This window comes from Lycium barbarum, chromosome 9 (assembly GCF_019175385.1).
Source record: "Lycium barbarum isolate Lr01 chromosome 9, ASM1917538v2, whole genome shotgun sequence".
Lineage (NCBI taxonomy): Eukaryota > Viridiplantae > Streptophyta > Magnoliopsida > Solanales > Solanaceae > Lycium > Lycium barbarum.
In genome coordinates, this window is record NC_083345.1 from 5,757,570 (window position 1) to 5,782,418 (window position 24,849).

At 36.4% G+C, this 24,849-nt stretch overlaps 4 protein-coding genes across 5 annotated transcripts; all 4 read right to left on the reverse strand.

The window, feature by feature from the left end:
* Nucleotides 1-698: 698 nt before the first annotated feature.
* On the reverse strand, nt 699-4,775 carry LOC132609117 (uncharacterized). Its single transcript, XM_060322971.1, has 3 exons — nt 4,065-4,775; nt 3,031-3,118; nt 699-1,450 (listed from the first exon to the last, which is right to left on the reverse strand). The coding sequence occupies exons 1-3, from the start codon at nt 4,680-4,682 to the stop codon at nt 708-710; spliced, it is 1,449 nt and encodes a 482-aa protein (XP_060178954.1). The 5' UTR covers nt 4,683-4,775; the 3' UTR covers nt 699-707.
* A 1,297-nt stretch (nt 4,776-6,072) lies between these two features.
* On the reverse strand, nt 6,073-6,495 carry LOC132611570 (inactive protein RESTRICTED TEV MOVEMENT 1-like). Its single transcript, XM_060325985.1, has one exon. The coding sequence runs from the start codon at nt 6,493-6,495 to the stop codon at nt 6,073-6,075; it is 423 nt and encodes a 140-aa protein (XP_060181968.1).
* A 942-nt stretch (nt 6,496-7,437) lies between these two features.
* Nucleotides 7,438-9,183, reverse strand: LOC132609867 (inactive protein RESTRICTED TEV MOVEMENT 1-like). The gene is made up of 2 exons (XM_060324052.1): nt 8,525-9,183; nt 7,438-7,671 (listed from the first exon to the last, which is right to left on the reverse strand). The coding sequence occupies exons 1-2, from the start codon at nt 9,044-9,046 to the stop codon at nt 7,573-7,575; spliced, it is 621 nt and encodes a 206-aa protein (XP_060180035.1). The 5' UTR covers nt 9,047-9,183; the 3' UTR covers nt 7,438-7,572.
* A 2,924-nt stretch (nt 9,184-12,107) lies between these two features.
* LOC132608870 (endonuclease III homolog 1, chloroplastic-like) lies at nt 12,108-24,387 on the reverse strand. Of its 2 annotated transcripts, none has more exons than XM_060322647.1 (10): nt 24,181-24,387; nt 23,309-23,406; nt 16,238-16,301; nt 15,848-15,966; nt 14,979-15,036; nt 13,686-13,777; nt 13,440-13,577; nt 13,262-13,366; nt 12,810-12,893; nt 12,108-12,624 (listed from the first exon to the last, which is right to left on the reverse strand). In XM_060322647.1, exons 1-10 carry the CDS (start codon nt 24,296-24,298, stop codon nt 12,478-12,480), a joined length of 1,023 nt encoding a protein of 340 aa, XP_060178630.1. In that variant the 5' UTR covers nt 24,299-24,387; the 3' UTR covers nt 12,108-12,477. The 2 variants fall into 2 exon arrangements, with proteins under 2 accessions (XP_060178630.1, XP_060178631.1); XM_060322648.1 differs by having other exon boundaries at nt 12,108-12,542; nt 24,181-24,373.
* Between the last annotated feature and the right edge of the window lie 462 nt (nt 24,388-24,849).

The following is a 24,849-nucleotide window of genomic DNA, read 5'->3' on the forward strand; positions in this document are numbered from 1 at the left end:
TTTAGACACTTGAAAATTATTCCATTTAAATCATGCTTGCCCATTCACACAAACTAAATGGTTTAAATGCATACACACAACAAAAATCATATTGTTTTTTATGAAAAGCAAGTAAACTAAGAGTTTAAGCCCCACTTGCCTTATAACTGGAAAGCAAATCTCTCTTGAGATGCCAAATTCTCTACACACGATCTCCAATAGCCTCAATCTATTCAATAACATACATAACGGGTCCAAATTAGTCTACGGAAACTAATCCCATAATTTTAGGACATCTCGGGATCAAAGTAAACTCTTGGTCAACTCAAACTCGTCCCTCGGTTCAACCGTCTATAATTCAAAATTGATTACATGGATGCGTTACCCATAAAATACGGACTTTGAATATGTAGTCAAGTCTCAATCTTGATGCCAATTGATAGGTCAAATCCCAATTTCCCCCCTATTTCAAGCTTAGGCTAAATAATATCAACATCTATACCTTTTTATTTTTTTTATTTTTTATTTTTTATTTTTTATTTTTATTCAAAACTGATAATTATAAACTGTAAATATTCATCCAAAGGAGCAAAACAGATGCCCTTATCAGGTACACCCTTTTGACGGGAAAAAAGAAAGTAACAAGGCGAAGCAACTTAGAACTACTGATCGCTGTTCTTCAGGAAGAATAGCCAGCCACTTCCATCAAAACTCCAGAGTAACAGAATTCATATTTTGTTGAAAGCAACAATATCACAGCTCTGAACATACTTATTGATAGGTTCAACAGTGAGATAATTCTCAATGAGATCATCCACAGAGACCAAGTCATCCACAATGGTAAGCATAATTTGCAACTTCTTAATACCATAACCAACGGGAACAAGTTTAGATGCTCCATAAGTCAATCCTTCCAAGTGAACACTTCGAACAGCTTCTTCAAGCTTTTTCATGTCAGTCTCATCATCCCATGGCTTGACATCGAAGAGAACTGAGGACTTGCCAGATTCTTTCTTCTTTCCTGAAGCCTTCACTGCTGCAGCACGTTTTTCAGCAGCCTTCTTTTCCTCTTCAGTTTCCTCACCAAACAGGTCGACATCATCATCATCTTCTTCTTCGTCAGCAGCTGAGGTCTTAGCGTCAGCAGCAGGGGCAGTTGCCACTGCCTCTTCAGTGATTGGTGCAGACCCCTCTACAGCAACACCAGCGCCTTCCCCAGATACACCAGAGATTCTCAAAAGTGCATCGATGTGCTTGTACCACCTAGATGCATTAACATATTCAGCAGATGGGGCTTTAGCTAGAGATGAATACACAGTGATATCACCCTTTGAGGCTTGGTACCCAGAGATGTAACTGCGAGTCAAGAGGTACTCATCAAGCTTCTTGAGGCCAGAGGCAGAGTTAAGATTGTGGAATGCAACAGCCATTGCTTGATGATAATAAGAGCCTTTCAAGACTGGGGGGATCACTAAAGAGAGAAAAGAAGAAGCTGAAGCGGCTATAGAGTGAGAGAACATCTATACCTCAAATAATAATGGAGTTAAAGATAAAATAATACCCTCATGTCACCATCAACACTCAAACTAAATTTAAAGATATCATATATCAGTACTCACGTCCCACTAATAGTAATCAAAAGGTAAAAACATATATTTTCCATACCTCATGTTGCCCAAAAAAAAAAAAAAAAGAACTGAAAGCTATCTTTAATACTTTCCTTTGCTCTTCGTTACTGACTAATTGAGCAACCAAAACATATTTCCTTTCCAATATATTTAACAGGGAGCATTTAATGGCGCAGTCTCACCTCTCCGACGGAAACCGTTCGGCAATCATTAATTATGAAAGTTGTAAAACTTTCAACCGCAAGTAGTACTCCTTTTGGGTCCTGGCCACGTACAGCCAGCCCACTTCCAATAAAATTTATTATTTATCCAAATTCCCAACTTACCAACTTTTATACCTACATCAAATTGGTCTATTAGTACTTAAATTAATCCACCATCTCATACATTATATCTTATAAACAATATTCAAACATATATATATATATTTCATAATTATCCGCTTCGATACAATACCTGCTAAAATTAAATAAACTATAAATAAGAAAGTAATTCTAAACACTTGAAAAAAAAATTGGATTGTTACAATTGTGTGTGGTCTTTTAAGATTCTTCTCCATTCTCACCCAACATAGCTCTCCCCTTATACGAATGCAGAACAACAGAAGTAATTGAACGCCATCACGAAATCTGGGACATATGTCTTGGTTAACATTTAAAAAAATTCCTGACGGCTAAAGAGTTGAGAAAAACGGAGCTGCTTATTAGTGGAGGAGAGTTATAATGTTGGTTTATGACCTCTTTTGCAGCAGACAATAGGTGTCTTTTTTTTAAAAAAAAAATCTTTTTAAATTTTTTAATTTATAATAGTGATGTTCAAGCCAACTTTTGTATCCCATCGGGTATCTGTTATCTCTCATCAGCATGGGGACTGAGCAACTCTAAAGCTCGCTAATGAGTATCGTTATTCTCAATGAAGAGAACCGTCTTCATGGGGGCCTCGATAATCCTGGTGGGGATAGCAATTAATGTTTTCCTCTGTCACTGCTCACTACTAGTGAATAAGTATAGGGTTGTGCCATTCGTGTTTTTCGACAAGAGATGATCAAATATTGTCTCCAAAGCTGACTGTCAATATTGCTTGCGTCTTTGGAAAATTTTAGGGCAATTACTTTTGGTAGACAGTGTTAAGACTATCTGGCATGTAGTAACTTTTATCAAAACCAGATCAGATGTGACGATATACTTTTACTTTTCTTTTTTGTGGGTTTCGTTGTTGTAACCATTCGTTAAATTAAAAATTAAACGAGAGCAAAGCAAGTCAGAGAGACCATAGAACTAAATGTTGAGTAGATCGCTAAACAGCAACTGATAAATAAACAGATGCTCTCAAAACTTTACGCCAACAAAGTGACACTAACAAAAGATAATGCAGCGACACAAAAATGAACTACTAATGTAATGCCAATATAGTCAAAGAGTACCTGAGAATCCCGTATCATCATCACTCTCTTCTTTCTCTTCCTTCTTCTCCTCAGCTGGGGCTGCTTCTGCTACTCCACCAGTGATCACCTGGAAAACAGGGAAGGGGTGACATAGGAGAGAAAGACGACTTGAGTTGAGGAAATTTCACAAATATACAATTTGTTCACTTATATTGCAAAATAATAGCCCAAAACCTTCATTTCAAAGCTTTGGCCCAAAAACAATTTTATACGGTTTTATATACTTATATACAAAACAGAAGTATATTATGTAAAGTGTTTGAAGTTATATAATGTGTAGATATATACACTAAAAAATTTAATTATACAATATTATACAAGAAAATACATAATTATACAATATTGTATGAGTGCGTATTAAAATACATTATGTGTATACAATTTACTATAATATTATGATATGACATGTCATGTGGTGTCTACCTCACCAGGTTGTCAATGTCACGTCATATCTCTTGTTCACCCTGGACAATTTTAAGGAAAAGGGTATATTTGAACCTAAAATATAATAAAAGAGTATATTTGAACTCAAAATATAACGAGGTTATACTTAACATTTTCTAATAGTACAAGAGTATATTTGACCCCTTTCCATATTGTGTAAGAGTGTGTATAAACTCATATACACCATTATACGCTATTATACACCCACAACCCTGCACCTAACAGTTTCTCCATGCCGACCTCAACCACCTCGGGCGACCCCCACCGCCAGTAATTTCATCTCCACTGCCTCGATGAGTCTTCTGATAGATTTAGATGTATCATTACTAGATCTAGATCTAGGTAATTTCCGGCCAGATCTGAGCCGCTGCAGTGTCAGAAGTGAGTATGGCACTCAAGCGGTGGAAGAGAAGTTACAGCAAAGAGAGAAGGGAGAAGGGAGTAATTCCGGTGAGCTTCACCGGCTGGGATGACAGTGACCCGACGATGGTAGAGATTGGGAAAATGTTTGAGTCTGTTTTTGTAAAATTTAAAAATATGAGTCAATTTTAGTACCATTGGAACATTACCTTAAAAACATGAGTCAATTTTGATAGCATTGGTACAATACCAATATCATTTAGAAATTCGTAGAAGATGGATGAATCTTTTTCTTCCTTTCTAAACTTAAATGGAGAATCTTTAGAATTGAGTACGGAGATTGTGATGGGCTTCATATAGACCCCGATACTCTCAATGCCATGACTATTATTTGTACTGCCATGAAAACCACCAAAAGAAGGATAATTTCCTATCTGAAAGTTGAAGTCTATGGCATCAGCTAAAATTGTCCCGAATGGTCCATAGGAACCCTTGCTGGTTCCAAATGTTATTAAGCTCAAGATACTATCTCCATTCCTCAATGATCGGATTGAACCACTGATGGAAGTAAGAAACTCTGATGGATAATCAAAAAGAGCTGAATTGAAGTTTACACCACCATCAACACCATGCCTCTTTGACAACATGGATTTGCCATTCTCATCAAAGAAAAGGAACTGCAGTGTACAAATAGTGTTATGATTGTAGGAAACAAAAATCTGTGCTACTTCTCCTCGTCCCTTTTCATCCCAACAGGTTCCTGATTCTCCCAGTTCTCCCGCTGGACCAACTTTGACCATACCCATACTTCCCCTGTTTCTTACCATGATGAATTGGGCTAGTCAAAAGATCAAGATGCTTTTCTTTGAGACGCTTCAGTGCACTTAGCATTTCTTCTTTTAATCTCGAAATAGGAATCTGACTCTTCGTTAGTATCTTAGTAGTTAAGTTTGGTGATCAGTGAATTACAGTTTCCATTAATTTTTCTATGAGGAGAAAATAATTTTTTCACATCTTTTACGTGTAAAAAATAAACAACTCTCTTAAAAGAGCCATTAAGGTAAAAAATAAAATAAAAATTGTAAAGGGTCAAATAACAATTTCTCCCGCCATATTGCTTAATTTAAATCATTTGTGCCACATTAATATGACAATATTACCTAACACTCCAAGGTAAGGAGAGGAAATAAGATCTCTTAACCTCTTACGATTTGAATAGAAAAAAATATTTTTTTCAAATAAAAAATAAAGATCTATTGTAATATTGTAAAAAGGTCATAAAATTAAAAAATATTTATAAAGGATCAAAAATTCATTTCTCCAGTAATTTGTTTTTCTTTTTTTTTTTAAGTGTTGAAGTGACATAGTCATATAGACATCTAGGGCTACAGAACAGACCTAAATCTAATCTACGTCCTTTGCTCCAAAGGATAGCTCAATTGAATTAGTGAAGTCGTTGGAAGATCGAATCATGTATAGGAGGAGTTGTATATGCTACTTGTGGAGCTGTTTCAGCTAGGGCTGGACACAATTCGCTTCAAACCCAAAAAACTGATCGATTTTTTTTTTTTTAAATCAATTTTGATGTTTTGGTTTATTCGATCTTTTGCGGTTTTAATTTTAAAAAAATCGATTATTCGTTTCGGTTTACGGTTCTGAAATATTTTAATTCGATTAACCAAAAAATTGAATTTATTAAAGGACAAATAAAAAATGAACGGATGGAGTAGATGTCTTTTTTAAAATTGAGCAATATTAAAGAGAATTACTTTTTTATTACTAAGGGCATAGTTGAAATTTTTGTCTTGAATTCTTAAAGTGACATTTATCTTAGAACAAAATTATTTTGCTAAAGGGACACTTATTTTGAGATCGAGGGAGTAATAAGGACAACTCTGCTGGTGACTAATAACTTAGTTTTATCTTTAGCAAAACAAGATGTGATGTTATTTGAGTAATCAAAATTGAAAGTGATTTACGTCACAGATCATAGACACTTAAGTGCCATTCTCTTAGAGAATAAAGCAGTTGTTCTCAGAAAATAAGCGAAAACCGATAGAAATTGATGTAAAATGAAAATAGATTTTCAAACAAGCAATACAGTAATAATTGAATTAATCTTCCTCTTCCCGTTTAGCCTTTGCTAGAGGATCTTTACAACGGATCATGGAGGCTGTGATGGTCTTCACATAAATTCCAATACTCTCCATGACACCATCACGTATGCTGCCCGCTGCCGTGAAATCCACCAAAAGTACCATGCTTTCCTATCTGAAAGTTGAAGTGTCTGTCATCAGTTGCATTACTCCCAAATGGTCCATAGGAGCCCTTTTTGGTTCCAAATGATATTGAGCTCAAAGTACTTTGAGTTCCATTTACCGATAATCGAAATGAACCACTTATCGAAGTGAGACGCTCTGATGGATAATCCAACACAACTGAATTGAAGTTTGAACCACGATCAACACCGTGTTTTTCAGACACTAATTTGCTATTCTCATAGAAGAGGAACTGCACTGAATAAATTGTGTTATGATTGTATGCAGCAAACATCTGGGCTACTTCTTCTCGTCCCTTTTCATCCCAAAGGGTTCCTCTTTGAGATTGTACTCCCGCTGGACCAACTTTCACCAAATCCATAATTCTCGTTTATGATCAATTAGACTAATGAAAGCTCATGTTATATAAAGAGGTTTTTTGAGACGTTTCAGTACCTCGGAGGCCTTTCAGTGTCACACATTGGTTGTTGTCCAAATTCTTACTCTTGTTAAAGTGTTTCGAGAACCTGTAAAGAATCATTCTTGAAGGCTTCATATGGTACTATTCTGTGTGGTCATTTAAGATTCTTCTCCATTGTGATCCAACATAGCTCTCCCCCTATACGAATGCAGAACAGCAGAAGTAATTGAACACCATCACGAAATCTGGAACATATGTCGTGTTTATCATTTTAAAAAGATTCCTGACGGCTAAAGAATAAAGAAAAAATCAGCTGCTTATTAGTGGCAGGAGAGTCATAATGTTGGTTTATGGCCTCTTTTGCAGCAGACAATAGGTGCTATTTTTTTTAAATGTATAATAGTGATGTTCGAGCCAACTTGAGTTCATCACATGGACTATCTCATCGGGTATCTATTATTTCTCATCAGCATGGGGACTGAGCAACTCTGACGCTCGCTAATGAGTACCTTTTTTCTCAATGAAGAGAACCGTCTTCATGGGGGCCTCAATAATCCTGATGGCGTTGTCCAAAGCGTGACGAACCCAGAGGTTTAAGCATAAGCAAATCAGGTTTTCCTCTGTCACTGCTCACTATTAGTTTGTGCCATTCGTGTTTTTCGACAAGAGATGATCAAATATTGTCTCCAGAGCTGACCGTCAATATTGCCTGTGTCCTTGGAAAATTTTTAGGGTAATTACTTTTGGTAGAGAGTGTTAAACTGTCTGGCATGTAGTAACTTTTATCAAAACCAGATCAGATGTGACGATATACTTTTACTTTTCTTTTTTGTGGGTTTCGTTGTTGTAACCATTCGTTAAATTAAAAATCGAACAAGAGCAAGGCAAGTCAGAGAGACCACAGAACAAAATGTTGAGCTAGATCGTTACACCGCAACTGATAAATAAACAGATGCTCTCAAAACTTTACGCCAACAAAGTGACACTAACAAAAGATAATGCAGAAACACAAAAATGAACTACTAATGTAATGCCAATCTAGTCAAAGAGAAATGATTCTATATTTTCATCACTCTCTTCGTTCTCTTCATTCTTCTCCTCAGCTGGGGCTGCTTCTGCTACTCCACCTGCGATCACCTGGAAAACAGGGAAGGGATGACATAGGAGAGAAAGACTACTTGAGTTGGGGAAATTTCACAAATATACAATTTGCTTACCTACACTGCAAAAAAATAACCCAAAACTTTTATTGCAAAGCTTTGACCCAAAAATACTTTTATACACTTATATACAAAACACAAGTATATTATGAATATAGGTGTTTCAAGTTGTATAATGTGTAGGTATATATACTAAAAAAATAATTATATAGTATTATACAAGAAAATACATAATTATACAATATTGTATAAATGGGTATAAACATATATCTGGACTGGTTTTGAATAAGACTTGTGCATATTTATACATCCATATACATAAGTATACAAGACAGATATATTATGTGTATAAAATGTACTATAATACGGTATAAGTGTATAAAACCATATACACCGTTATACAATATTATACACTATTATACACCCACTACCCTGCACCTCTCGGTTTCTCCATGCTGACCTCAACCACCTCCGGTAATTTCATCTCCACCGCCTGCGCTCCACCACCACCTTGATGAGTTTTCTAATAGATATAGATCTAGATAATTTCTGGGCAGATTTGAGCCACCGCAGCGTCGGAGGCAGCGTCGGAAGTGAGGCGCTCAAGCGGTGGAAGAGAAGTTGCAGCAGAGAGAGGGGGAGGAGGGAGTAATTCTGGTGAGCTTCACCGGCCGGGAAGACAGTGACCCACGATGATGGAGATTAGGAAAATATTTGGGTCAGTTTTTGTAAGATTTAAAAATATGAATCAATTTTGGTAGCATTGATATAATGCCAATATCATTTAGAAATTTGTAGAAGATGGATGAATCTTTTTCTTCCTTTCTAACCTTAAATGGAGAATCTTTAGAATTGGGTATGGAGATTGTGATGGGCTTCATATAGACTCCAATACTCTCAATGCCATGACTATTATTTGTACTGCCATGAAAACCACCAAAAGAAGGATAATTTCCTATCTGAAAGTTGAAGTCTATGGCATCAGCTAAAATTGTGCCAAATGGTCCATAGGAACCCTTGTTGGTTCCAAATGTTATTGAGCTCAAAATACTATCTCCATTCCTCAATGCTCGGATTGAACCACTGATGGAAGTAAGAAACTCTGATGGATAATCAAAAAGAGCTGAATTGAAGTTTACACCACCATCAACACCATGCCTCTTTGACAACATTGATTTGCCATTCTCATCAAAGAAAAGGAACTGCAGTGTACAAATAGTGTTATGATTGTAGGAAACAAAAATCTGTGCTACTTCTCCTCGTCCCTTTTCATCCCAACGGGTTCCTGATTCTCCCAGTTCTCCCGCTGGACCAACTTTGACCATACCCATACTTCCCCTGTTTCTTACCATGATGAATTGGGCTAGTCAAAAGATCAAGATGCTATTCAGTGTCCCCCACTCGGTATTTCTTCTTTTAATCTCGAAATAGGAATCTGACTCCTCGTTAGTATCTTACTAGTTAAGTTTGGTGATCAGTGAATTACTATTTCCATTAATTTTCCTGTGCCATATTGGAGAATATGATTTTTTGATCTTATGTGTAAAAATAAATATCCCTCGTAAAAGGATCATTAAAATAAAAAATAATAATTATAAAGGGCTAAATGACAATTTCTCCTGCCATATTGCTTAATTTAACTCATTTGTGCCACATTAATATGAAAATATTACCTAGTACTTCAAGGCAAAGAGAGAGAATAAGATCTCTTGACTCTTTACAATTTGAGTAGAAGAAAATGTCCTTTTTAGATTTTTTACTGTGTAAAAATTTACGATCTCTTATAAAAAAGTCATAAAACTAAAAAATATTTATAAAGAGCTAAAAATCTATTTCTCCTCTTTTTTTTTTTTTTTTTGTGTGTGTGTGTGTAAGTGTTGGATTACATAGTCATATTGACATCTAGGGCTACAGAACACACCTAAATCTAATTTACGTCCTTTGCTCCAAAATATAGCTCAATTGAATTGGTGAAGTCGTTGGAAGATCGAATCATGTATAGGAGGAGTTATATATGCAACTTGTGGAGCTGTTTCAGCTAAGACCGGGCACAATTCGGTTAAAACCGAAAAAACCGACTAAACTGATTTTTTGTTTTTTTAAAAGTGGGTTTCAATTTTTCGGTTTATTCGGTCTATTTCGGTTTTAATTTTCAAAAATTTGATTATTCGTTTCAGTTTACAGTTTTCGAATAATTTAATTCGGTTAACCGAAAATCTGAATTTATTAAGAAGTCCATTTTCCCCCTAAACATAATACATTGAGTTTGGGTTTGACGCAAAATAAAATAACCAACCCAGCTCCTATCCCTAATAATTACACCATTACAATGTACACAAGTCCACAACTCCCTACTCCAAAAATGATTATACCAGCCGCCTGCCAAATCTCTCTAGAAACTAGGGTTCTTCTTCAACATACACACTCTGCTTATGCTCTTTATCCTCATCTTCATTAACTCAAAGGCAGAGTGCAGTGATTCATGCTCATTAGAAGTGCCGGTTTCTTACAAAGAACCATCAGTGCTACTTTGTTTGAGTTTGAATTCTTAAATACACATGTTATGTCCAAGAGATAATGGAGCAGACTCTTTACTTCCCTATTTCTTTACTGGTGGTGGAGTGGATGGGCAGATTTGGCACTATGTTCATTCAAGTAGTTACAATATTTAAGAATTTAACATTGAGTGAAATAAGGTATTAAAGAATTTAACCAAACCAAAGCAAATCAAACCAAAATTGCAAAAATCGAACTGAATCGAATTTAATTCAGTTCAGTTTCGGTTACCATTATTACCAAACAGAAAAACCGAACCGAATTTCTTAAGCCGAACCGATCGAATGGCCAACCCTTATATATCAGTACTTGTTCTTTCAATTGGCGTTCAATGAATTACGGTTTTAGATGTTGTATCCATGTTAAACCTAAATGTATGTCCATTGATTTATGGAAAACATAATCCAGTCCAAATAGGAGGAACCTTGTACAGAGAATTTTAAGGGTAACTTTTTTGAGTTTTATGTTTTATGATATAAATAGAATATTTATACTATCAAGTTTAAGTTGAACTACAACAACATATTACTCTTATATTAAGCATGATAAGACTGACTTGCAAAGTAGTATTCTAAGGATATAGAGTTAAGAGTTTCCATTTGCTTCATGAAATAGTTAAAATTGAATTAATTAGACTAGGCCTCATATTTCCTTTTCCTTTCACAACCACTTATAACTCTAATCACATTATAGTACTTAATTACTCCGTCCGTTCCATAATAAGTGATCCTTTTAGCTCATGCACACCCCTTGAGAAATTGCTTACTTCTAGAAAATTAGGAGTGTTTTTACTAACTTACCCCTAAGTATTCTTGAAAAAAAAGAAGGTAATTAATGAATCTTGATTCTTTAAATAAGGTCAATTTTGAAAGAATCTGTCCAAAATATTCTTGAAATATTAAAGCACCACTTATTTTGAAAAAAATTAAAAAACCTAAAAAACCACTTATTATGAAACGGAGGGAGTACGGTTCAATCGCATATAATGGTGCCTACATAAGAGGACAACAAGAACAAGGCCGGCTAAAGGGCCAAGCTGCTGAAGCAAAGGCTTTAGGTCTCCACATTTTGGAGGCCCCATTTTTTTATTAGTGATACTAAAAGTTTTATGATTAAGTTCTTAAGACAAATATTGAATATTGTAAGGTGAAATAATATACAAGCTCTTCACAAAGGAAATAAAATTGTTTAGTAATGTAACAAGTAATCGTTATTAGACAATTTATTACATTCTCACATGAATAATCTTCTTTCTCTGATTTACTTTCTCATAATTTTTACTCTTCTTCTTCTTCTTCCTACTAAGTTATCTATTGTCTCAAAGAGTTCAAGTTTTTATACTAAATATTTTTTTACGATAAAAACATCCAAAAGAATAGCTATAGATAAACCTGCTTAAAATATAGCAAATTGAAGTTACAAAAGTTTATTTTTATACTAAATTACCAACTTCTAGAATCATGCCCTATTGTTCGAGCTTTCTGTTGCCTCTTTTTTTTTTTTTTTTTTTTTTTAATTTCACATTTGTTGTCTTTTTATACTTTACTCCATAAGTGTATTCTTTTTTATTACATGCTAAAATTCGAATATAGCAACTAGAAAATATAAATCAAGTCACTCAAAACTCAAAAAGGAACTCTTTATCCATATCTCAAGAAATATTAAATGAATCGGTGATATTTTTAATTAGAAAAGAACTATTAGAGGAAACAGATTATTAAACAATATTACTTAATAGCTTTGTTTTTCAAAAAGTTAATTTGAGAAATGCCAAAGTTTTTAAAAAATTTACAGAAAGAAGCTTAAGGCCTCTTAATATAATGTGGCTTTAGGCCACTAAATATGTTAAACATCCCCTGAACAAGAATCCAAATATATCTAATATGAAATTAATCAATTATCTAAATGATACATAAGTTACCCTGAATAGTAATTGTATCATATGTCAAGGACTATGATAGACATTAAATTATTTTCTCTAATTAAACTTAGAAATACTCAAGCATAGTATCTTCTGCCTCTAGTTCTTTAGAAATTACTAAGTAGGAGTGACTGAACTCGCTCAAATAAATACTATACAAAATAGTGTGATCAACTATCCTTTTAGCTAAACTCGACATTTATCATTAGAAAATAGAACTTGAAAATTGGATCACTTTGCAGCTAACAACCTTGTCAAAGTTTCTTCTTGGGGCTTGATATCTCCTTAAATGCCGATGGACAGAGTTCACTTACCGTGCATTTTGCACAGCGAGGTCTCAGAGGAGTACATATGGTCTGTCCAAAGCCTACCTGTAAAGGCCATAGCCACAAAACTGAAGCAAGAATAACCAGAGGGGAGAGAAAATTCATCTTCAGTTGAGCTATCCTCACTCTGAGTAGTCCAATTTTGGAGGCACAGTTAGTTTTTGAAAATTTGTTGTAAAAGTAAGTCAAATGTACCTTTTTGATAAATGATTATTTGGAGAAATATTAAAGACGAGTAAAAGTAGTTTCTATTCTGGAGATTGGATATGATGATCAACTATGCTTCAGAGAAAGAATGAAGGGAAAACGTACCAAAAGCAAATTAATGGAAACCCATTCTTCTTTTGGAAGCCATTGCTGCAAGGAGACCCTAGTCTCTTCGGGGGATCTTGTTCCCTGACAGAGTAAAACAAGTAGGAACGGAGTGCTGTGAGTATTTTTTCTAAGAAAATTATTGGTTTCAATCTAAACATATCGTTATTATGCATTTCTCACATCTGACTAAGTGGGAACGGTAACATTTGAAATCAGGAGCTGTTAAATGTTCCATTTTTTTTTTACGAAGGGAGTAATTTATTAACGAAGAGGAAATCGTACACCAAAAAGTAGAGAAACCTACACCAAATATTATCTTCTACAAAAGATACCCAATCTTCTATACAAATAGGGATATCATCAGTACACCAAAAAGCAAAGCGTCACAAGAGGCTATTTTTCAACTTTACAAAGTGATAGTCAACCCCTTCAAATAGAATTAAGCATACCTGCTTTGTTCCAGGCCGTGAGACCCAACCAAGCCGATTGCTAACACGATGCACGTGGGTGTCTACACAAATCCCTTCAACTTTGTTCCATGCCATAATCATAACCTAAAGGAAAATGCTATTTTGAATAACTTAGAAATGTGCAGTGAAAGGAAAATGACAGAAGCATACTTCCTACCAAGTGAGCTATCTTCGGACCAACACCTGGAAGTAGAAGCAACTCGTCCACTGAACTAGGAATGTCTCCATCATATTTAGAGATACATATCTTTGCAACTTGTTTTAGGTGCTTAGCCTTTCTTGTGTAAAATCCAACCTGACAATAAAAGTTGTCAAGTCATTTGGAGTGAGGGCAAATGACAAATCTTTTTGGGACTAAAGTGAATAAAGTAAAATCATTAAACTGACATCACTGAGCACATACCGGGTATATCAAGCTCTTTATGGTGTCTTCATCAGCTTTATCCATTGCGCCAGCACTCAGCAAACTATTTTCGAGGAGCCGTTGAGTTGCTTCTGCAGATTCAGAGGACATCATTACATATCAATAGGAAGTCAGAGAAGAATATCACAGCCTCAAAGAATTGCGGAACACTTTCAATGGAACAGATTAATGTCTGACTTCAAGTAATCATCTCCTCAAAAGATGGATGTGAGATAGCTTCTTGAAATCATCTTTTTCTACTAATCATATATTGGTATTCTCCTAGTTATCCCATTTTGATAAACTAGTTTTTTATGACAAGTTATTCTATGAGGATGCGGGCGTAACTGTGTGGACAAGATTGGAGTGCCTCCGTGGTGGACAAGACGGGGAAGCGAGACTGAGATGGTTCTCACATGTGAAGAGGAGGAGCATAGATGCCCCAATGAGGAGGTGCGAGAGGTTGGCAGTGATAGGTCTACGGAGAGGTAGAGGTAGACCGAGGAGGAACTAGGAAAGGTGATTAGACAGGACATGACACATCTTCAGCTCAGCCATCCTAAATAAGAGAGGATGAAGGTCAAGGATTAGGGTAGAAGCTTAGTAGGTAGTTGAGCAATTTCTCTCTTTTGGAGAGCATGGTTCTAGCTTAGAGTACCTTATCTGCCGCCTCTTCTCCTTACCAATATTATTAGTATTATTATTCTATCTTTATTTTATTCTTTAAATTTATTACTACCGTTGTTTCTTCTAATTTGGCTATCTTTACTATTTTTGTTGTCAATACTATCTTCTCTTCGATATTTTTATCATAGCTTTTTACCCTTATATTTCTCAAACTTCCTTTGAACAACGCTTTTCTTGAGCCGAGGGTCTATCAGAAACAACCTCTCTACCCTGTAAAGGTAGGGATAAGGTCCGGGTACAACCCACCCTCCCCAGACCCCACTTGTGGGATCACAACGGTATGATGCGGAGGGCGTAGCAGAACTGGGTGTACCACGTACAAAAGCAAGGAGTTTGCTACACTCGGTAAAAAGATCTCCGATGAAGTATAAGATCAAGATGATCTTGATGACAAAAATAAATAGAATTTAGGTAGTAAGATGACAGAGATATCAGAGTAATCTCTAAGATAGGAAGAGGAAAACATATCTCGATAGGTTACTAACTCATTCCAAAGACACAACCTATCACAAAGAGAACATGAATGTAGTCCTATAAAGAGATAATCACGTTATTAACAAGCATCATATAGCTGAAACTTCCAACACTAGTAATCTCAACACTTGCCATGACCCTTTGTCTGGCTTGATAACAATGACCCAACCAGTTCAGCAAATCTTCTTTCCTGATGAGATTGTGAACAGAAAAAGTGAAGAAGAAAATAGTAATCAACATCAGCATCCACACCCTTCCAGCAACTACAAAATAACTAAGTTGTAAAGATCAAAAATGTATAACATCCTATCAGAAGTGTTAAATTATTATACGAGCTTGCTCGTAAAAAAAGTAAAAGGACACTTTCGTTCTCAACTTATTTTTATATATGAGCACTCAGTTCTAGATTACATTTTAGAGAACTTTCATCATTTAATTTCAATTTCTCTCATTGGATGTTATATCTCGCCTTTCCCTTATTTAGATGTTAAAAATGTCCTTCCCACAAGTCCATCTTGTCAAGGAAAAGCCTAAAAGCAATAAGCTGAATTTGTTGCCACAGAGGACTCTAGTGTCTTTAGATGCTAGAAAATCACCTCCTTGCTTGATAACTAGGGGTCGGTTGGTTGCTGGTTAAAGTTATGCAGGTGTTAGTAATGCAGGAATTAGTTATGCAGGGTTTAATTATGCATGTATTAGTTACTCCATCTTCTATCATGCATAAAATAATACATAGATTCCCCCATAACTTATTCATGTATTAGTTATGCGGGATTCTAAATCTCTAACCAAACACTGTATTTGGCGTGTTGAATTTTATAAATAGCGAAAGAATGCTACCAAACATGGTACAAGCTATGCAGGTTTTCAATACATGAAAATCACCCCCTAACCAGCAACCAAACAACCCCTAAATTTAGTTAACACTTTTTAGGGAAAATACAACACAGTCAAAGAAGACAATCACTAACCAAACGTCAAATCTGCAAAGATGTATGCACCTTAGGTTGAAGAGAAGTCATCCCTTCATCCGGGTCAATGGAGTCCACAGGCGCATGTTCTGATGATCTCATTCTGCGTATCCCTTCAATGACCCTTTCCCAGTTGGCAGGACGTTGAACTGCATCAAATTTGCCATATTTTAGTCTTCAAATTTGCCATATCTTAGTCTTACTATCCATAAAGTTTGTTAAACATGAGAACTATCCTCAATGATTAACAAAAAAAAAAAAAAAAAGAAGCAGTTGCAAACAAATAAGAGAGCTAAGTCCTTCTTCTTTCAACAGCAGAATCTACATGGAGATATATCGTGCAACGTTCAATATCAATATGGAAACTAGAACAGCAGAAAGATAAAAGATAAGGAAACAGAAATAGTCCTTGGTACTCACTTGACCGAGAATAAATATTGTCACTTTTATTTGCAAAATCTTCAATGTCTGGATGCCTGAGAAACTGCAATAAGTTGAAAAAACACATGATTTGTTTTTACTCTTGCAACCTCAAGAACCAAGGATCTATAGTAACCGATATTTAAAATAGACTGTGAAGTACATAGACCACAGAAAAAATTTCTCTTTCGCGAAATGGTCTTTCCCAGTTTTTCTTTTTGAGAATATAACAAAATAATCTTAAAGTCAAACCTTGTAATAATTACTTCAATTTTAATAATGTGCTTGATCACTCTCGTAGGTCATTCCAATCTTTCGGAAGCAAAGTTGGACAATCAAATTGGATTGAGTGTACAATTAAATTGTGCGAAGAGATGGAGCTAAAAGTCATAATCCAGGAGCTCTTAAGATGCTCGCTTTCACCCCATGTTACATGGACTCGATTGAGTATTAGAACGGACAGGTATAAGATACAGGTAGGTTCACATTTTTTTTTGTTTTTAGTGTATCATGTAGGATCCATATAAAGTTCCCGTACCTACTTCAAAACACTTACTTTTTTTTTTGAGAAGGGAGGAAAAAGAAAACCCTAATAAACCCTTTCAATAGCCACATTTAATATTAATGTGAAGCTAGAACGATGAGACACCGGTATGTCAAGGAAAGATGAAGAGACCACCTAATAAACCCTTTACTAGTATGTTCCATCAGTAATGCTCGTTTTCTGTCTCTAACAACTTTTCGTATCGACCTATTTTTCTCTTTATAGCATGCTGCTTTAAAGTTTTAATCTATTCAGCGGGAAGTCCAGATGGATTGAGGTCACAAGGTGCTGCTAGTTCCACTGAATAGCCAAAAGGAATATAACATTCTAAACCGACATAGGAAGCAATATGCAAACTTCTATAGCTACTTCCATCTAAAATCTTCCCTTTTTTCGCATAGACAAAATAACATTTCACATAACGTTTGACATAGTTTAGATTCGGAAAATCCATATCCTTACTATTTGGCCTTCCACATCATCTTATGCAAGATCATTTTCTTAGTCGATCTTGAAAAACCTGAAGATTTCTGAAATATCCATCAGTATTGACTACTGTCTAAACCACTACCATAAGCTTCTAATATACTGATAGTAGGACCGTATAGCAGAAACAAGATTTCAAGATGACAAAGGAGAGAATTGTCAGTCCTCCAGGAAAGTTACTTGGAGATATCATAACTTCTTTAGTTCTATAGTATACAGTGAATTCTATCACCGGAGATTATCATTAGAGTAATTAATCTTAAATAGCCGCCCACCAAAAAGAATAGGCGGCAGATGTATAATAGTATGTATTTAAGTGTGTAACCATGTATAATATGTGTATATCGGCTAGCGGCTATAAATATTTTTGCCCAAGCGGCCAAATGTGTAACTTCCCCTTACATCCCCAGAATATTCTACAGTTACATTACACGCTCAAAAAGTTTCCCCTCAAATTCAAAACCTTTTTGAGGGAATAAAAATCTAGTCTTTTCTATAATGCATCAAATTAATGCTCAATCAAGCCAGTAAGCCCCTCAGGTGAAAACTCAACTGAATTGTACTCATTTCAAGAATTCCCAAGGAGAGGGCCACTGAATGGTTAACTCACTTGATCCCAAGACAACATAATACATTGCACTCACAAGAGTGAAGAAATTTCCAGGACATATCCTAGCACTTTCTATGAAGCTTCCTCCAAATGTATGAATGACAAAGGATGCTTTCTCACACCTAGGAGTCACCTTCCTCTCACCCACCATTGAAGCTTCCTCCAAGCTTCCTCACACCTTCCACCTACCTAGTTTTGGTCCTATAAATAGAGAAGCTTGTAAAGCTTTCTATCATCAGATATTAGATCATCACAGCACAACCAAGAAGAGTTGTGTAATATCCTTGAGAGATTTGTGAGGTGTCTTTTGAGAGTTTTTTTTGTTAGAGCTTGTATGTCTCTTCTTTCTATTCTTGAAAGTAATAGAAGTATTTTTCTCTCATATTAGCTCTATACTTTAATTACCCCAACAAGTGGTATCAAAGCCAAGGTTCTGTCTGAGTATGCTCTGTGGTAGCAGCATAGTCTGAACTTCCACATCAGAAAAGAATTACCTTGGTGCTCCTGCATTAGCTGCCACGACACCGGTCAGTTTTGTAATTTTGAAAAATTGCAGTTTGGTCCCTCAATTTTTTTTTTGAAAATTATTCAGAAGGTGAAAAATTACCATTGACGAGTCAACTTCATCTTCTGGAGCTATGATTATGCTCACGGCTACCAACTACACGCTGTGGAAACCTCGGATGGAAGATTTTCTCAGTTGTAAAGACCTTTTTGATCCAATAGAGTTGAAGGGTATTAATCCTGACCCGCCCAAGTCAATAGAGTGGAAGAAAATTAATAGAAAAACTATTGGTCAAATCTGACAATGGATTGACCATAGTGTCTTCCACCACGTTGCACAAGAAATCGACGCTTATGCCCTTTGGAAGAAGTTGGAAGACATGTACCAGGCCAAGACCGCTCGGAACAAGGCCCTTCTGATGAGACGCCTTGTCAATATGAAGCTCAAAAGTGGAACTTCTGTTGCCGAACATACTAGTGAGTTCCAGAGTCTGGTAAATCAATTATCTTGTGTAGAAATGCCACTTGGAGACGAAATGCAATCTCTACTACTTCTTAGTTCCCTTCCTGATAGTTGGGAAACACTAGTTGTGACTCTCAGCAACTCAGCCCCAGATGGCAAACTTACCATGTCTGTGGTCAAGGATGCATTGTTCAATGAAGAGGCAAGAAGGAAAAACATGAGCACAGATCAGACTCATGCCCTTGTGACGGAGAATCGAGGAAGATCACAAGGAAAACAACAAAGAAACAGTAGAGGAAAATGGCAAAGTAGAGGCAAAAGTCGGGGGAGATCATCGGATGGTCGGAAACCTTCTTATGCCTGCCACCATTGAGGTATAGAGGGTCACATGAAGAAGAATTGCTACAAATAGCTAGAGGAGCAAGGCAAGAGCAGTTCTCAACCGAAGAACAAGGGTGGTGAAGCGCTCATCACAGTCTCAGGTGATGTAGTGTACTGTACTACCCATGATGAGACATGCCTTCACGTCTCAAGAGAAGACATGGAATGGGTGGTAGATACTGCAGCATCCTACCACGTAACTCCCCACATGCACTACTTCACAACATACAAAGCTGGAGACTTTGGAGCGGTGAAGATGGGTAATTCCAGTTCCTCTGGAATAGCCGGAATTGGTGATGTACAAATAAAGATAGGTACCGGGAGCACAATCACTTTGAAGGATGTCAGACATGTGCCAGATCTTCGGCTCAATCTCCTGTCAGTGGTATCTCTTGACAAACAAGGGTATGAAAACCATTTTAGCAGAGGCACATGGAAAATGTCAAAGGGCGTTTTGACAATCGCTCGAGGACATATTTGTGGCACATTGTACAAAACGCATTTGAGAATTTGTACAGACAGCCTTAACATTGCAGAGGAGGCTTCTCAGGATTTATGGAACCAGAGACTCGGCCACATGAGCGAGAAAGGGTTGACTACCTTGATGAAGAAGAATCTTATAAATGTTGACAAGAACGCTGCACTGTGTCCTTGCAATCATTGTCTTTTCGGTAAGCAACATAGAGTGTCATTTAATTTCACTTCAACAAAAAGATCAGAGTTGTTAAGTTTGGTACACTCTGATGTCTGCGGTCCTATGGAGGTTGAATCACTCGGTGGAAGCAGATATTTTCTGACTTTTATCGATGATGCTTCTCGGAAAGTGTGGGTGTATTTCCTGAAGACGAAGGACCAGGTGTTCGAGTGCTTCAAGTCATTTCACGTCTTGGTGGAACGTGAAACAGGAAAGAAGCTGAAATGTCTCCGATCTGATAATGGAGGCGAGTATACTTCCAAGGTGTTCGATGCATATTGCAGAGCATATGGCATTCGACATGAGAAGTCAGTACCGCGCACCCCTCAGCATAATGGTGTTGCTGAAAGAATGAACCGGACTATCATGGAGCGTGTCCGGAGCATGCTGAACATGGCTAAACTTCCAAAGCCATTTTGGGGAGAAGCAGTCAATACCGCATGTTATCTCATCAACCGATCACCTTCAGTACCACTCAACTTTGAAGTTCCAGAGAGGCTATGGACAGGTAAGGATCCTACATACTCACATCTTAGAGTATTTGGGTGTTCATCATATGCACATGTATCCAAAGAGCTCAGACAGAAGCTTGATGCGAGAACTATCCCATGCATTTTCATTGGCTACGGAAATGAAGAGTTTGGATACAGGTTATGGGATCCTAAGGAGAAAAAAGTGATCAGAAGTAGGGACGTTGTGTTTCACGAAAATTTGACAATAGAAGACATTGAAAAAATCCACGATGTCTCAGAAGTCAAATGAGGGTGCTCAAGTTTCAAATGAAGCACCAGAATTGTTCTTAAGAAATAATGACGAAGTACCAGAAGAAAACTCAGAAGCAGAAGAAGATGAGGAGACAGAAGAGAGTGCTGAGCAAGGGGAGCCACAACCCACCTCACCAGAACCATCACACGACACAGATGATGGTAGTTCTTCTCAGATGGTTCCAACTGCTCGTAGATCTGAACGAGGCCATATACCATCAAAAAGGTACTCATCATCTGAATACCTTTTGCTTACTGAAGATGGAGAACCGGAGAGTTTTCAAGAAGCTATGTCTCATAAGGATAAAGCAAAATGGCTGATAGCAATGCAGGATGAGTTAGAATCTCTACAGAAAAATCAAACTTATGAGATCGTAGAACTTCCTAAAGGGAAGAAGGCACTGAGAAACAAATGGGTGTTCAAGTTAAAGAAGGATGCAAGCGGACAAGTGGTGAAACACAAAGCTCGGTTGGTTGTCAAAGGGTTCCAACAGAAGAAAGGAATTGATTTTGATGAGATCTTTGCACCAGTTGTCAAGATGACCTCAATCCGAGTTATACTTGGCTTGGCAGCAAGTATGAACTTCGAGCTTGAACAGATGGATGTGAAGACAGCATTTCTTCACGGAGATTTGAAAGAAGAAATCTATATGCAGCAGCCAGAAGGTTTTGAGGTTTCAAGTGATAATCTCGTGTGCAAGCTATCTAAAAGCTTGTATGGTTTGAAACATGTACCAAGGCAGTGGAATAAGAAGTTTGACTCATGCATGAAGAGTCAAGGCTACAAGAAGACTACTGCGGATGAGTGTGTATACATCAAGAGACTTCCAGACGGTACCTTCATTGCTCTTCTACTATATGTAGACGACATGTTGATCGTTGGGAAAGATCAAATAAAGATAAACCAACTGAAGAAAGAAATCTCTAAGTCTTTTGATATGAAAGACTTAGGACCAGCTCAACAGATTCTTGGGATGCAGATCACTCGAGACAGGAAGAATCGCAAGTTATGGCTATCTCAAGAGAAGTACATTGAACGGGTACTTGAGAGATTCAACATGAATAATACCAAACCAGTTAGTGTTCCACTTGCGAATCACTTCAAGTTGAGCAAAAGAACATGTCCCACATCCAAGGAAGAGATCGGGGAGATGTCAGCGGTGCCCTATTCTTCAGCAGTTGGAAGTCTGATGTATGCCATGGTATGCACACGGCCAGATATCGCTCATGCAGTGGGTACAGTGAGTCGTTTTCTTTCTAACCCCGGGAAGGAGCATTGTGAGGCAGTCAAATGGATTCTCAGATACTTGAAGGGTACCACGAAGTTATGTCTTTGCTACGGAGGAGCTGATCCAGTCTTGGAAGGCTATACAGATGCTGATATGGCCGGAGATATTGATAGTAGAAAATCTACTTCAGGATATATCTACACTTTTGCAGGGGGAGCTGTTTCTTGGCAATCAAGATTGCAGAAGTGTGTCGCTTTATCTACAACAGAAGCAGAATACATTGCTGCCGCTGAAGCTGGTAAAGAAATGTTGTGGCTAAAGCGCTATCTCCAAGAACTTGGGATCCAGCAGAAAGAGTACAAGATACATTGTGACAGTCAGAGTGCTCTAGACTTGAGCAAGAACTCCATGTACCATTCCCGTACAAAACATATTGATGTTCGGTATCACTGGATACGCGAGACGATTGATCAACAACTGTTGAGACTAGTGAAGATCAACACAAAGGAGAATCCATCAAACATGCTGACAAAGGTGGTGACACGAGATAAGCTAGAACTATGCAGAGACATAGTCGGGATGCTTGTTCTGAATATGCCTGGAAGGGGAGAATTGAAGAAATTTCCAGGACATATCCTAGCACTTTCTATGAAGCTTCCTCCAAATGTATGAATGACAAAGGATGCTTTCTCACACCTAGGAGTCACCTTCCTCTCACCCACCATTGAAGCTTCCTCCAAGCTTCCTCACACCTTCCACCTACCTAGTTTTGGTCCTATAAATAGAGAAGCTTGTAAAGCTTTCTATCATCAGATATTAGATCATCACAGCACAACCAAGAAGAGTTGTGTAATATCCTTGAGAGATTTGTGAGGTGTCTTTTGAGAGTTTTTTTTGTTAGAGCTTGTATGTCTCTTCTTTCTATTCTTGAAAGTAATAGAAGTATTTTTCTCTCATATTAGCTCTATACTTTAATTACCCCAACAAAGAGTAGGTAGATGCAGAGGCGGATTTAATACATAAGTTATGAGTTCATCCAAATCCAATATTTTGGCTCAAACCACGTATACGTGCAAAAATATTCGTACAAATAATAGATTTCGGACCCAGTAAGTCGAATGAATTGTGGTAAATTTGAGAAGTCGAATCAGTAATGTTCAAGTTTTGGATCCAACCTCTGTATGCATATTAGCTTGTCTATGTAACAACATTCTAACAAATATCGTTGATCTACTTCAGAGTGGCTCCCAATCAAGCTAAATTTTCTCACACAAATTTCATCAGAAACATGATAAGACCAAGCAGCATTACGGAATCAAACTTTTGCAAGATAAAAGAATGATCATAATCATAAACAAATGGAATCTCCATTTTTTAGGAGAAGAAATTACCATACTTTTTCATCTGGAGATTCTGTCTTAACCTCTTTGGCTATAATTTCCACTCTCCTTTTTCTCACTCTCTTCTTAGGAACAATGCCAACAACTTCAGAACCTAAAATTAACGGTTTTTTGATGACTACATAAACCCTTCATTCCAATAAGACATACCACAAAAGAAAAAAACAAAACTCTTCTTTACAAGGCAAAAAGCAACACATTCAAGCTGAAATTCTTCAAGGTTCAATACCAGAAACTAATTATACTTTGACAATTAGCAAGAAAATGCCCACATTCAGGAAAAAGATTACACCTTTAAGCTGAATTTTAAGCACCCTTTTGACCATAAAAAATATTTATACACTTTTTTTTTTGGAATAATTTTACACTTTCTTTTAAAATATGTATATGGCCAAGAAAATTACAAATTGAACTTGAAGTTGGATTCCAAAATTTGAAAAACAACTTATAACCTGTTTTCCAACTCTATCTTCGTAATTCCAAATAAAATGCTCTATTCTCTCATTTGCAAAAAGTATAACCTGTTTGGCCATGAAAATTCGAAATAAATACCTGTTTTCAATTTTTCACTTTCGGTATATTCAAAGAACCAAATATATTTTTGCAAAAATTATAACCAAACAACTTCAAAAATTCTAAATAAAGTGAAAAATATTTGGTTTCTATGACCAAACGCCTACTTAATATTTAGCTTTAAAAAAACGTCGGCATTCAGGTAAAAAGATTGTTTAAGCTGAATTTTAAGGTTAAAACTTGAAATTAGATGTTAAAAGTTCAAGATTTAAATAACAAACATAAAGGAACATTATACAGAGAAAACAACATATTCTTGCAAGAATTTTAAAAGCTATTTTTCATTTTTGGGCACCTGGGTTTTGCATCACATGATTTTGTCGTGCTTTTGGCATTGCTGTAAAGGAAATGAATCGAATTGGAAATGGAAGTGAAGAGAGATATGCAGTGTGTCTAAGAAAAGAGCGTGACATTTTTGGAGGGACTGGCCTTAGTTTAAGCCACGTCTCTTTTATTGAAAAGTTAGAAATTGCATTTCTTAATTCTGTTGGGGCAATTAGGCTCTACCTTGTTGGCATCATTTAAGTCGTACAAAAATTATAAAACCAGTCCGTTATATTTTGTGTTGTGTATCACTTAAAATAATTCTATATATATATATATTCGAGCAGTTTCAGTTCTTTACTTGTGATTTACATTATACTAGATTTAAGACTAGATGATGAAAGTCCGTGCTATCATATTTTTTTTTTAGTCTATCTTAAAAAAAAATATATGTTTAGAAATCATTTAATTTGAAATTTTCCCTTTTACCTTTCACGAAATTAAATCTACACAAATATTTATGACTTGTTTTAGACCACAAGTTTCAAAGATCTTTCTTTTTTATTTTAAATTTCGTGTCTAATCAAACTATGTCACATAAATTAGGACAGAGAGAGTACCTTTTAATAATATAATTATGGAATTTTTATTATAGAAAGTATTATAATTCAATTAATTAAAAATATCAATAAATTATTTT

Excerpts from the sequence above, each read along its gene's own strand:
- LOC132609867 (XM_060324052.1), bottom strand. The coding sequence starts at position 9,046 with ATGGTAAGAAACAGGGGAAGTATGGGTATGGTCAAAGTTGGTCCAGCG. Across the intron at positions 7,672-8,524 it reads CTAAAGATTCTCCATTTAAG|GTGATCGCAGGTGGAGTAGC; the intron begins GTTAGAAAGGAA and ends CCTGTTTTCCAG.
- LOC132608870 (XM_060322647.1), bottom strand. The coding sequence starts at position 24,298 with ATGTCACGCTCTTTTCTTAGACACACTGCATATCTCTCTTCACTTCCA. Across the intron at positions 23,407-24,180 it reads TCATGTGATGCAAAACCCAG|GTTCTGAAGTTGTTGGCATT; the intron begins GTGCCCAAAAAT and ends CGTTAATTTTAG. Across the intron at positions 16,302-23,308 it reads CAGAATCTCCAGATGAAAAA|TTTCTCAGGCATCCAGACAT; the intron begins GTATGGTAATTT and ends AACTTATTGCAG.
- LOC132611570 (XM_060325985.1), bottom strand. The coding sequence starts at position 6,495 with ATGGATTTGGTGAAAGTTGGTCCAGCGGGAGTACAATCTCAAAGAGGA.
- LOC132609117 (XM_060322971.1), bottom strand. The coding sequence starts at position 4,682 with ATGGTAAGAAACAGGGGAAGTATGGGTATGGTCAAAGTTGGTCCAGCG. Across the intron at positions 3,119-4,064 it reads AATTGACTCATGTTTTTAAG|GTGATCACTGGTGGAGTAGC; the intron begins GTAATGTTCCAA and ends CCTGTTTTCCAG. Across the intron at positions 1,451-3,030 it reads TGATGATACGGGATTCTCAG|TGATCCCCCCAGTCTTGAAA; the intron begins GTACTCTTTGAC and ends TTCTCTCTTTAG.